The sequence below is a fragment of the Cydia strobilella genome, chromosome Z (genome assembly GCF_947568885.1).
Source record: "Cydia strobilella chromosome Z, ilCydStro3.1, whole genome shotgun sequence".
NCBI classification, from domain to species: Eukaryota; Metazoa; Arthropoda; class Insecta; order Lepidoptera; family Tortricidae; genus Cydia; species Cydia strobilella.
The window spans coordinates 60,085,626-60,100,093 of record NC_086068.1 but is presented as its reverse complement, the minus strand read 5'-3'; the positions used below and the strand labels follow the sequence as shown (position 1 = coordinate 60,100,093).

The window sequence follows — 14,468 nt, the reverse complement described above, 5'->3', positions numbered from 1 at the left end:
CCTCCGATTAGAAGGAATATTGAGATTGAAAGTATCAGAATTTTTCTTTATAAACTTCAAACTTCAAAAATTTTCAAAATTTTAATAACAAAACTTCCGTGAGACATAGACATATTAAATATATTAATAACGGGTCACTTGTTTTAAGTCGAAAACGCTCGACATGTTTCACTCCGTACCGAGCGTCATCAGGAGCTTGCGTCGACGGTGACGGACCGGCGCAGAGCGTTTTCGACTTAAAACACGTGAGTGACCCGTTATTAATATATTAAATATTTTCAAAATTTTTATTGTTGGTAAACAAAAATATTTACAGGGTTGTTATAAATGATTGATTTGTCTTGTCGTCGGAAATGTACCTTATACAACATATAATACCATTTTTGAAGCATGTCATCGATTTTTCTATGCATTATAATTGGTAGTTAGAACTTGTTACAAATAATTAATACATAGTTGTACTAATGATGATATGTCGTCCGTTTATATGTTTGTATGAGTCGTGTGAAGTGATTTTGTGTGATATAGTAAATTAATATCCTGTTACGAAACAATATTACTGTTTACTTTTGTAATTGGGATTTTATTATACATATTTACAAGTTTGATTTTGAATTTTTTTAGAAGCTTACTTGAGTGTAAGCTTATACATTTTTTAGCGCAAAAAATGTTAATTAGCTTCTAGTAAATCTTCCCACTAAGCTATAGTATGAATTTTCTATGATTTTTACGTCTAATCTGTTAAACAAAAGCCATTGTTTCTATTGTGCGAGCGGTTAGCTCCCGTATCAGCCACGCGGCGAAGGAAAAATGTCCTTTAAAAAGCAACTGTATCGTGGTGGTTTTAAGGTTCAAGTCTATGTACATCTAACATGTTTTGGTAATGTACGACGATCGACCGCCTCTATGCAGGCGAGCGCTCATATTATTACATAGATTTGAACCTTAAAACCAATACGATACAGCAGCTTTTTAAACGACATTGTTTTTTTGCCACGCGCTCATAATTGGAGCTGACCGCTCGCAGGAAATAAATAATGACTCTCATTTATCATGCTCTGAAAGAGGGTCATTGTTGTTGTAAAAAGTGTGCAGAAAGTGATACATTTGTGGTATTTTCTATGAAAAGGGACCTTATTGTCGATGGCGCTTACGCCATTATAAACGATGCTCCGATATAAATACAATCCCGCGCGACGCTGTGCGGCGTAAGCGCCATCGAAAATAAGGTCCCTTTTCATAGAAAATGAAATTAAAAATTCAAAGTATACATAGAAAGCTAACGTATTAATGGCAACAGGAACCCTTCGTCCGGGTCGCTGACCGCGTCCGCGTCCGAGAGCGGTTCGCTGGACCGCGCGCGCGCCGCCTACTCGCGCCGACAACGCGCACCCCCCCAGCCCCAGCCCGCGCCGAACGACGACCAGGTGACAGAGCGAGAAACTACATACAGCTCCATATAACCATAGAGTAACTTATACTAGAGCGGTACTGTCATAGTAAATTTTGTAACCCCAGTAAATTCACTGCCATCTGTCGACGACACTTTAAAACTAAAAATAAATATTTATAAAAATACGATAAAATGTATTTACATATGGATAAATGATTTTTTTATTTGCATTAATTATTTTTATATGATTTTGACCCATGTTCTTTCACTGGTATGCAAATTATAAATAACAAACGAAACAGTCAGCGCCCTCTATACGAGTGTAGGCCAAAACTAGTGGCGCCATCTGATCGAGAATCAAATTTTCGTGATTTTCGAGGCACGTCTTTTCCTTAGACTGTATCCATCTATTACGGAGTTATATCTATTTGATATAACTCAATTCAATTCAATATATTCTTTATTCAAATAGGCCTAGCAACAAGCACTTTTAAATTGTCAAGTTTTAAATATTACCTTAATCTAAATATCAGAGCAATTTATTGATGCAGTTATTATTATTCTTAAAAACATTGAATTATTATAGATATGTCAAACTTAATAATAAGAATTCACAAAAGGATCGTCAGACACCGAAATTGTATAAAAAATACTAGTCTAGAAACTTTCTAGAATAAAAATCTAAATGTCAAAAAATACGGATTACCTAATATAGGTATTCATTGAATTATCAATTTCATCATTATTAACACAATAATAAATAATTAATTATTTTCAATCACAATCCCACGGTGTTTCATCATTCATGTAGTCTTGTGTGCAATAATAGGCTTAGTGATAAGTTTACGTTTTACATATTTTTTTAAATTTATTAACAGATAATTCAGTGATGATATAGTTAGATGAATGATTTTTTAATTTCACTCGACGTATTTTAACGTCACTCAATATAACGATTCACTCCCTATAACGTCGACAATTGTTGGCTATAGTTGCTTTACTTTCATATTAATTTCTCTCTATATAACGAAAACTCTACAGCGTAAAAAAACCTCTGGTCCCTTGTGTCGCTATATAGAGTTTACACTGTTTTCGTTACACGTTTTCAATCAAAAGGTACCACATTGTAGCTTGTCGATAAGGTTGATTTCTAATTGTAGCTATATGGAAATAGTGCCTTACTGACAAGCGACAATAAGTACCCTTTTGATTGAGAATGGCACGTATTTTTTATTTTATTTTATTCACTGTGGAATTTATACAAAGTGTATACGAGTAATCGATAATGTGACAGAGACATTTGAAATACAAATCTAAATAAAATATATCCCAGATCTTTAGGGTTCCGTACCCGAAGGGTGAAAACGGGACCCTATTACTAACTCCGCTGTCCGTTTGTCTGTCACCAGGCTGTATCTCATCAACCATGATAGGTAGACAGTTGGAATTTTCACGGATGATGTATTTCTGTTGCCGCTATAACAACATATACTAAAAACAGAATAAAATAAATATTTAAGTGGGGCTCCCATACAATTAACGTGATTTTTTTGCCCTAATCTTTGGCGTAATAGTACGGAACCCTTCGTGTGCGAATCCGACTCGCACTTGGCCGGTTTTTTTTTGTTGCTAATCTGACCCGGCAGCCTCCGCTCAGCTAATAATACGTAGCAATTACAACAAGTGATGTACAAAAAACCGGCCAAGTGCGAATCGGACTCGCGCTCGAAGGGTTCCGTACTATTACGCAAAAAAAAAACTGCAAAAGTCACGTTTGTTGTATGGAAGCCCCGCTTAAAAATTTATTTTATTCTGTTTTTAGTATTTGTTGTTATAGCGGCAACAGAAATACATCATCTGTGAAAATTTCAACTGTCTAGCTATCACGGATCATGAGATACAGCCTGGTGACAGACGGAGGGTCCCGTTTTTACCCTTTGGATACGAAACCATAAAAAGCTTGTAACCGTGGCTACAAAAAAAAAAGTTAATACACCCACAGTTTGCTGTAAAACTGAAACAATAAACCTCGATATTTCTTTTCATTTCCAGCATATGGTGTCCTGCCGGGTGGAGAACACGCGCGTGAACCCTGACTCGCTGATAGACGAGCTGCTCGCGCAGACCGACCTCAAGCAAGCCGTCGACGACTCCGCGGAGAGTGAGTAGCGACCTTACGTCCTTGTGTTAAGGTTCACAATCCGTCAGTGTGACCCGGACCACGGAATAAGTAATAGTATTATCATACAGAACGGCCACGCACCGCCCCGCCCCGTCTCGAATGACCTCGCCCCGCGACACCAGATTGACGGCCGTTTGCCGGCCGCTCAGTACTGTTTTTAAGTAACTTACACAATGACACGTGTACAGACGTGTACACACATAGAGACGCAAGTGATTTTTGATGTATAGCGTGTCCGCCCTGTGACAATAGTATTTTGTGCAACAGGTACATAATAATCTTTCTCCGTGCCACTTCCCATTTACTTGGGGTCAACCCTCTGAATATGTTTTCGCCATTTGGCTCTGACAAAGTAGGTTCCTGGTATTTTTTGCGATTTCTTCTCTAGGTTTCTCCACCAGGTGGCTTTTGGGCGTCCTGGCAGTTGTTTGCCTGTGTCAATTTCTAGTGCAATTTTTACCGGGTGATCCATCGGAGTTGGCTTTCATGGAGTTTGTCTGGAATTGTGGTGACTTTGAAACTGCCTCTAATTCATTTCTAATTTTATCTAGCCTCGTGACGCCGCCTGCCCATCTGAGCATTTTCATCTCAGCGGCATGAATATTGGTCTCGTGCGCACAAGTTGTTGTCCAACACTGCGCCGTAGAGTAGTACGGGTCTGACACAAGTTTTGTACGTAATAATGGTTCTTAAAATGTTTGTTCCAGCGTCCGGGCTTCAGCTATTCATAGCGCGCGACGGCACCGCGGAGCTGGGCTCGCGACAGCGCACGGAGCGGCGGCCAGACTACCAGCGCGTCGTTATACACCCGCACGAGCGCAGGCGAGTGTATCACTTACATTCAAAGATAGATATAACTCCGTAATCATAGAGTAACTTCAAAATATTTATCAGTACGGTTTTTACTCACTTTTTTTTTTTTTTTTTTTTTTTTTTTTTTTTTTTTTTTTTTTTTTTTTTTTTTTTTTTAAATAATAGTGAGTAAAAACCGTACTGATAAATATTTTGAAATATGTCTCACGATAGTTTAAGTGCGAATAGAGTAACTTATCCAAAATCAACTGTATTTTTTTCGTTCAGGTTCAGGTGTGTCTTTTACTGTATTTTTTGTAGTTCTAAGCGAAGGTATGTTTATATATGGAAGAAAATCGGAGTAAATAAACAGGAACCTTGGTATTGATACTTATAATTTCCTTTTGAACTTGTGGACAGTTGCAGTAAAGGACTATAGCATAGAGTAACTTATACTAGAGCGTTACTGTCATAGTAAATTTTGTAACCCCAGTAAATTCACTGCCATCTGTCGACACACTTTAAAACTAAAAATGAAGATTTATAAAAACACAATAGAATTTCTTTAAATATAGATAAATGATTTTTTTTATTTGCATTAATTATTTTTATGATTTTGACCCATGTTCTTTCAATGATATGCGTTAAAATTGTTAAATAACAAACGAAACCGTCAACGCCATCTATACGACTGTAGGCCAAAACTAGTAGCGCCCTCTGAACGAGAATCAAATTTTCTTGAATTTCGAGGCACGTTTTTTCCTTAGACTGTATCCATCTATTACGGAGTTATATCTATCTTTGCCGTAATAGATGGATACAGTCTAGGGAAAAAACGTGACTCGAAAATCAAGAAAATTTGATTCTCAATCACAGCGCGCCACTAGCTTTGGCCTACTGTCGTATAGAGGGCGTTGACGGTTTCGTTTGTTATTTAATAATTTTAACGCATATCAGTGAAAGAACATGGATCAAAATCATAAAAATAATTAATGCAAATAAAAAAAATCATTTATCTATATTTAAATACATTTTATCGTATTTTTATAAATCTTCATTTTTAGTTTTAAAGTGTGTCGACAGATGGCAGTGAATTTACTGGGGTTACAAAATTTACTATGACAGTACCGCTCTAGTATAAGTTACTCTATGCTACATTCAAAGATAGATATAACTCCGTAATTTTTTTATTAATTTTTTTTATATGATTTTGACCCATGTCCTTTCACTGATATGCGTTAATTTTTTTAAATAACAAACGAAACCGTCAACGCCATCTATACGACAGTAGGCCAAAGCTAGTAGCGCCCTCTGAACGAGAATCAAATTTTCTTGATTTTCGAGGCACGTTTTTTCCTGAGACTGTATCCATCTATTACGGAGTTATATCTATCTTTGCTAGTAGTATTCCTTTGTACGGGCGATGAGAAAAATTGGTCTCATGTAATGGTTTTTTCATAGAGGTTATTTTAAATATAAACTTCATTTTTTTACTAGAGATCGTTTATTAATATGCTGGGTATCCTATTATAATTCACAGTTATTTCATTGCAATATTCATCATATATTTGTATAAAATGACTAGTAAAATATGCAATCTACAAACTAACCTATATTGTTTACTCTATACAAGCTCATACAAAAACACTCAAAGGTGATATATTATTGGCCGGTACCACGAATTAATAAACTAGTGGATGTGAAATGACTCCTATTTAGTATGAAAACCAGTGTCGCTAAACTCACACATTCATAGCCACGTTAAAATACGCCACACACTTACAAAATTGCTCTGATTCGTAGCAACTTTCCATACCAAAAAGTTATTACCGGTGGACATTTCTCGAACGAATATCAACTGTAGGCTACATGAGTGACGGTTTAAAATATAATGTCAAAGCTATATGACATACGACTCTTTTATTATCTCATTCATCTCACAAAAGCTCGCTCAACGTTCACCTAATACAACTACTCAACACCAGATGGCGTTATTTTATATAATTTTAAAATCACTACTTATTACAGGCGAGAAAAGGGCTAAAAAACCAGTATAAGTAAGGTCTAATTACGCATGGTTTGTTACGGATCTCACGGTCACGTTACACTGGTGTTTTCGAGACCTCTACACGCCTGCGAGTAGCTAACCGTTGGAACTTCTTTCCATTCGACGATATAGGGAGGGGACAGTGTAATCGGAGTGTTTTATCGATATTTGTGTGTTCAGTTAGGTATTGATATTTCATTACCGTATGTTTTAACACATTTAGATGATACTTTATTTATGATTATAATATAGGTAGTGATAATCGTGATTGTATGAAAAATAATATGTAGTACAGTACAACAAATATCTAACTAGAAATTTGTTTCTTATTAATTGACCAACTAGGTTGTTAATGTGAACATTAAATATATCTTAAAGTCAAACAGATAAAATCATAGTTCTTTAAAGGTCTATTAACTCGATATTGCTGTTATTTTGTGATCACAAATCTGCAATTACTTACATAGGTAAGTATTCGTCTTTAACAATATATTTACTTGTAGCAGCATTTAAGGCCAATCTAGACGGGACAACCTGATTAAATTGTCAAATTAATTGTATGGTGTGAAAGCATACATGAAACAGGCTCATCGATCCCACTTGATTTGATTGTAAGATTGTGACCTATCAAATCAGGAAGGGGAGCGGCAAAATTCCAATATTTGACGCTAGTTTGCGTGGTACGGAACACTTTTTATTAATTAAGTGAGCCCGAATGTCACTAATAATTACTAAATTAGTAACTAAGTTTTAGGCGTGTGGACGCTAGATGAGATGTATGGCAATTTTATCCCCAGAAATCTTTCTCTAAGAAATGCTCCTAGCAAATGGTGCTATATTTTTGCGGAAACTAATTTTCTTGCCCAGTAGCATCGATCCATTTATTTTTAATATCGGCATCTTGTGGTAACCTACAATAATTAATAATAAAGAAATAGAAAATATAAAACGTTTATTCATGGCACATTGCATGCATTGTACGCATAAGTGCATTAAGTACCTAGTCTAATTATATTAACGATGAAAATATGATGGGTGTAAAAAACAAAAACGTATGTAAAGGATGAAATGACCCCGACTTAACTTAGTGCTTGATGACCAGTGCTGCCATATTTACTAAGACATTGATTATCCCAAATAATAATTAGAAACGTGTCTAAAATAATAATTTATTACCGAACTACCAAACATCAAACTTGAAATATCGTAACTTTAACTTTATCGATATAAATATCGACATTGCGCAGCATCTGAGTAGCGAAGTTATTTGACATTTAGGATAGCGAATATTCCAGATAAACGTAAAGAATAGTGACAAAGGATTGTGAACTCTAAGTTCTAACTGATAAAATATAGATTTACTTAACGAACATTCGTAAATAATGCAAAAGAAACAGATTTTTCGTATTTATCGGATTATATTTAAATAAATAACCACCGGTGATAGGAAATACCTCCACGTGAAAGATTTTTTAAACCGCTGTGATTTCTGCAGCTTAATACTGCACAATACGGCATTTTAAATTTAATTATCAATTTTTGTTAGACGAGCGTACGTACGACGTGAATGTCATTCGAGCATGAAGTTTACACAACAACTGAGCATAGTCTGTGCATAAAGTGAGTCGGTCGCTACTAACTGTCGGATAGACGGGAACGCCTACTTGCATGAATCTAGTATAACTGGATCGGTCATGAGGAGTGGGGGAAAATGACCGAACGGGATAGTCTTATGTATCTTTCAGTAGGAGTAGCAGAGAAAGCGCTGTTATTGTTTGTCCTTGTCATAGTTTCACTTTTCCACCGCTGCCACAACCGAGGTTGTGGCAAACAAATATGTACGTGTCATGTCATGTTTGTTCGTTGCTTGTTTAATTATCGTTGTTTTGTATGAAATTGTGCTTTCTCATATGAAATATAGTGATGGTTAGCGTTTCGAATGCTTGAACTTTGATAAAATACTGGTGAATTGTTCTGTAATCGGCTGTAATAGCCGCTCTGAGCAAAAATATGAGATCATAACCTTTCACACGTAAGTACGGTATTTTACACCTTCCTCTTAACGCAATATGTGAGAATAACATCGTAAAATTACGTTACACTCAAAGCAATGTAGAATCAAACGATTTCAATAAAAATATCACAATTATTTACGCAAATTAACAAAACATTATTTGTAAAATTATCCGCCCAAATTACGTAGGTAGGTAGGAGTCTGAGGTCAGCCATTTTTAAACTTCTTCTTAATTTAGCTGCATAACAATCATGTTAGGGATACCAGATGAAAATATCATAATTTTATGGGTAATTTTGACCTCAAAGTTTTTTCGTACTTCTAATTCCAAAAAATAAATAAACAAATGTTGTGGAGATTAAATATGGTGTACATTAATTGGTGTGATTGCGATTTGTGATTTCTTTAAATTAAAACCCATAATACATTTTATTTTACGTTTTATTTACTAAACATGTTTAGTTTTGTACCACCTGCGCGAATTATAGGAGGTATTTCATTGTTTATACGCCTAAAAAGAACGGCCCATTGTCATTTTATTTAACAATTTTTTAATACCGTCAAACAAGCTAACTTTGCCTCCAGGGTAATCGCCCCAACGTGATATCAAATATTGGGGTAATTTTTACCAATATGGTATCCCCACGTTTATGACGTCATCTATGTCTATCCCTTACGGGCGCACGCGTATAGCTGGTCTATGTAATGCTAGGTCTATGCCTACTTGCCATCTCCATCCTACTCCGTGGCCGGTACTGTAGCAATACATAGATCAGCTATACGCGTGCGCCCATGAGGGACAAAACATACGCAATGCGACAATATGATTGGTCGAGAAGATTTGTAGCCCACCATAAACCATACTAAAGCGGTTGGGAATAAAAAAAAATGTGAGACTGTGACAAGGACAAACAATAACAGCACTTTCTCTCTCTACTGAAAGATACATAAAGACTATCCCGTTCGGTCATTTCCCCCCGCCCCTCATGACCGATCCATGTATACTAGATTGTTGCTATCAAACCTTTGATGTTGAGGACCTCGGGGAGGTCTCTCGGGGATCCGAGATGTTTTGCCCTGTATGGGGCCACTCCGCTGTATTCCAGCACCACGTGGGAGGCTGTTTTTTCTGTCTCCATGCATAGAGAAGACTGTCTGTGACACCTGTTATAAAATAGTATTTTATACAATCGTGATATACTAGAGAGCTTTTCAGTCGAGTACCGTATTTAAGCAACGAAGCTTGCTGAGTTGCTTAAGTTAAGGTACGAGATTGAAAAGCTTGATTATATCACTATTGTATACAATACTTTTTCTACGAGACAAAAAAATAATACTTTCAACTAGTAGAATCATATACTTAGGTAAACAAATCAAAAGTATACAGCTAAGATACGCGAGCTGCCGCAGCCCGCGATACCTTCATACTCGTACGCGCCCCGGCCGCCGGGCCCGGCGCCCCCGGCGGGTTGGTCAACGACACCTCCGAGTAACTCATGAGGCCCTGGTACCTACTCCGCGTTAACTTCAATTTTAAGACAGTTGTTTTACTCGATTGTGGCCACCGTAGCCTATGGAGACTAACAAGCAACGCTAAGCGGTTATCGTAGGATATGGATGTTGCTATATGAAGGGTGTCACATGCGCGTTTATGACTTATGAAGCAATTGTTGGCCAACCAATCACAAAGCAGATGCGACGCAGCAGCGTGTTTAAGTAGGCTAATTTGCATTGAAACGAGTCTCCTTAAACAAGAAATATTTTACTGAAATGTATGAAGTTCTATTTTCAAAATTTTTATAATTGACTAAACCGTATCGATAAAATTCTTATGCTTGAGTCGGAAGTGCCATAGACTATACAACGTTAAAAAGAGTAAGGTTGTAATGTTGCATATGAAGTCGTAATACACAGATTATACTCGACGAGTAGAAAAAGATGTTTGTTAAACAGTCCATGACCTGTTATGACACTGGTTACCATGCTCAGTCGGGTCTTCCCTAGTTGAAGGAGCACCCTTGTGAGCTTTCCGTTGTAGAATGGAGTCAGGCGAGTGTATTAGTAGATTGTTAACCATGGGATGAAAGGCACCCATTTCTGTCGAGGTAGTTCGTCAATCGTCCAAGACTGAAATGGTGCCTTTCATCCGAGTTAAACACTATGTTTCATTTCGAAGACGAGGAAAGTAAAAATTTAACATTAAAAAAAAACACGGCGAAGTATAAATTTCAAGGGTACTTTCAGTTAACAATTTAGGTAAAAATATCGTTATTTATGTGATGGGGAGTTAATAGTTTGTTTTTGTTTTTGTTTCTGGTTTTTTTTTTTCTTTACTTTGGCTCTTTCTCCCTTAATAGTCATAATTTTGTTTGATGAGCTTGCACCTAGTGTTAGTAAATTGGTAACTGTATTTAGTACCCTAAGAGTAGTTTAAGTGTAGTATATTTCCATTACATGTTTTAGTGAGAGCTGTTAAGGGAATAAGTGAATGTCCTTAATGTGTATTTGTAAACTCATCTCCTGCTCACTTATTTCTGTTTGCTTTCCAAATAAAAAAAAAAAAAAAAAAAAAAAAAAAAAAAAAAAAAAAAAAAAAAATTACCAGAATGGAAATTGTACAACAAATCCATTTAAAAGCAAAATTTTAATTGTTTATCGAAAAAAACTTACTTAGAAAGTACAGTGCTCTTGAGCAGAAACGTATCATTTTCTGCACACTTTTTAGAATAACGACACAGTTTCAGAGCATGAGAAATGAAAAGTATGTGACGTTTTCAACCAAAAGGTACCACATTGTCGCTTGTTGATAAGGTTGATTTCTAATTGAAGCTATATGGAAATAGCGCCTTACTGACAAGCGACAATAAGTACCCTTTTGGTTGAAAATGGCACATATAGGCAAGTTTTGAGTGTTGTAATTTTTTATTCCTCCAACAGGTAGCCTACGGCCTGAGTGTACGCCGACGTGGGTCTCGGACCGCCGCGGGTCTGACCCGACGCCGACACCCGACCACACCCGACAACTTCCGCAACAGACCCACAGGGAACACTTGGTCGGCCACGATACTTCCATCGCAATAGATTCATCACTTCCATAATACTTGTGTTCATATATTTACAACCTTTTTTCGGGTATGTTCGATAAAATGATTATTGGCTTTTCTATGTATATACATTTTTAACCGTTTTAGCGCCAAACGCAGGTTAATCCCTAGCGTTGTTACAAAGTATATGCGGCCTACACCAATTTTGGTGTCTAGCCATAATAGTCGCCGCGCACCGCTACGAAACTTACGCCTGCTCGCGCTTGCGCCACCCAGCGGTCATATCTGTCGTAATAGACGCGTTATAGAGAGTGAGCCTTCTATACCTATTACTATTTATTCTGTGGTTTGGTACACGTTATTGGTCCAAATAACCCGTTGGCGCTAAATAGGTTAAACATTAACTAAAACAGGATCTCCTGTTAATAGCTTCCATTATATTAAGACATTGGGTTTAATGAATATGCGAAGCTGACTTTAATAACAAATGGGTAAAATGGGTTATCAAATTCGTTGTATGACGAAGTCAGAACCAGAAAAGTGTCATACGGTTTCAAACAGTATTATAATCGGCGAGATTGAGCTATTTACCTTATAATTATATTTATATTTGACATGCTTTACTTATTATAAGGCAAATAGCTCTGATTAATATTAAACTTGAGTTACTTAGTTCTTAAGACGAAAGTGGAGGACCCGCGCGATATCGCCTTTTCATTCAATCGTAGTACTCATTTTCCTCTGGATAATTAACATTATTGAAAATATTTTGACAGAATTTGTGCTATGCCTAGATTTTTTTCGTATTTTTAATTATTATAAAACTTAATAACATTTAAAAACTTTTATGAAATCTGTTTTTCGCTCCTTATTTTATTATTCCTAGCGAACCGCGCTGGTGGCCTAGCGGTAAGAGCGTGCGACTTGCAATCCGAAGGTCGCAGGTTCAAACCCTGGCTCGTACCAATGAGTTTTTCGGAACTTATGTACGAAATATCATTTGATATTTACCAGTCGCTTTTCGGTGAAGGAAAACATCGTGAGGAAACCGGACTAATCCCAACAAGGCCTAGTTTCCCCTCTGGGTTGGAAGGTCAGATGGCAGTCGCTTTCGTAAAAACTAGTGCCTACGCCAATTCTTGGGATTAGTTGCCAAGCGGACCCCAGGCTCCCATGAGCCGTGGCAAAATGCCGGGACAACGCGAGGAAGATGGATTTTATTATTCCAAAGATCCTGACTTGCAATGGCTGGAAATGGTGCGATTAACAGAGAAACTTAGACTTCACATAAATATTCTGTTGTTTTTGGCAAACATATTTGAACAAAAATGTTACAAATGATTTGTGTAGATAAACGGGTGTTTCTGCAATCGGTGACCACACTAGCGTTACCGTCGGTAGCTATGTATCGCTTAAGCGTAGATTAGGAGATATTCTATCTGTCCAATATATTGGTCCAATATGTATTTGCGTCTCCCGTTTTGCTTAATGAGAGAGTGGGACGTGAAGGCCAGCCACACTCACCCGTATTGGCCTTATTACTTATGCATTTTCTGAAAGACAAAATCTACAATGAATTTGATAATCGCCCTAATAATTACCTAAACCGACTGTAATATACACCCCAGGCCAAAAGTATGGAAACAACGTTGTTTTCTTTAATAACTTATGTTTCTATCTTTGTTGTATATATTTGTAAACTAACACTTACATTAGGCAAACCCAAAATATTAAAAATACACGCTTAATATCAAAACATCCTAAAATATTGTCAAAAAGCTAAATAAATAAAGTAGGAAAAAGTTACATAATTATACCTACTCTTTAATTACATGACAAAATGTTGAATTGTCAACTATCACAGCCAGAGTAATTTACTTTTAAAATGTTCTATTATTATTTTTACCAAATTGTCAATGAGTAGTATAAAATCCATCGTTTAAAAGATCACACTTTTCTATTGAAATACAAGCTTGTTTCCATACTTTTGGACTGGGGTGTATACCTATATGTTGTTCCTAAATGTTTGTATATTGCATTGACATCATCCTTAGATCAATAATTTTGACAAATGCTTCCTATTTTGAGACGTATATTAGTATTTAAAAATAAATGTCAGTTGATGCTATTTAGCCACGGGAGGAAAAAATTGGGTCGGCAGTTATGTTATACAAAAACTTCCATTACAAGGACAGTCGGCGTCAATAATATAGTGACGGTCTACGTGGCTAAATGTGACGTTTTCAACCAAAAGGTACCGCATTGTCGCTTGTTGATAAAGGTTGATTTCTAAGCCTTAATGACAAGCGACAATAAGTACCCTTTTGGTGAAATAGCACAAATATATCGTAATATCTTTGCGAGTTATTTTATTACCATAGGAATAGGGATGTGTCTCGATATACCGGGTGTTTTTAATACGAGCATAACATTAAACTGTACGCTGTACTCCTCAAACTGACCAACATTACTGACATACAAAATTCGCAATTTCGTCTTAGAATACCACCACCACCTTACAGAAAACCGCAGCCAAATAACACTAGACCCTACTCATAGTGTTGTGTTCCTGACGGTGATTAAGGTTGCCAGAGCTCGAGGGAGAGGAGTGTTAGGGTCGGCAACGCGCATGTAACTCCTCTGGAGTTGCAGGCGTACATAGGCTACGGAGACTGCTTAACATCAGGCGGGCCGTATACTTGTTTGCCACCGACGTAGTATAAAAAAAAACTTTAACGCATTAACTGCCAGTAACATAACTTGTACGGTGAACGCACATGTGCGTTGGGGGCAGTGAATGTGTTAAAGTGTGCTAAAAATCAAAATATAACTTTTTTTTGTCTGAACAAATGTTGGTCAATTTGATCCGGTATTAGCCCACTTTGACCGTTTCTATCTATTTGAAACTGACTTGTTAACTGTACATCAAATGACCGGTATAATTTTTTTTAATTGATTAATTTCAGTCGCACGTCAGTGAACTATTTAAGAGGAAA

General features: G+C 36.7%; 1 protein-coding gene across 5 annotated transcripts in view; it reads left to right on the top strand.

Annotated features, from left to right (window-relative positions):
- The window catches only part of LOC134754727 (EEIG family member 2), a 129,637-nt gene extending 117,328 nt beyond the window's left edge, over positions 1 to 12,309 (top strand). For 2 of the 5 annotated variants that reach the window (XM_063691063.1, XM_063691064.1), the window contains 4 exons: positions 1,301 to 1,427; positions 3,446 to 3,554; positions 4,283 to 4,401; positions 11,370 to 12,296. In XM_063691063.1, the coding sequence (XP_063547133.1) occupies positions 1,301 to 1,427; positions 3,446 to 3,554; positions 4,283 to 4,401; positions 11,370 to 11,381 (367 nt within the window). In that variant the 3' untranslated portion in view covers positions 11,382 to 12,296. Of the gene's footprint in view, positions 1 to 1,300; positions 1,428 to 3,445; positions 3,555 to 4,282; positions 4,402 to 11,365 lie in introns of all 5 variants that reach the window. The other 3 variants (XM_063691065.1, XM_063691061.1, XM_063691062.1) reach the window with 3 other exon arrangements.
- Positions 12,310 to 14,468: the final 2,159 nt, after the last annotated feature.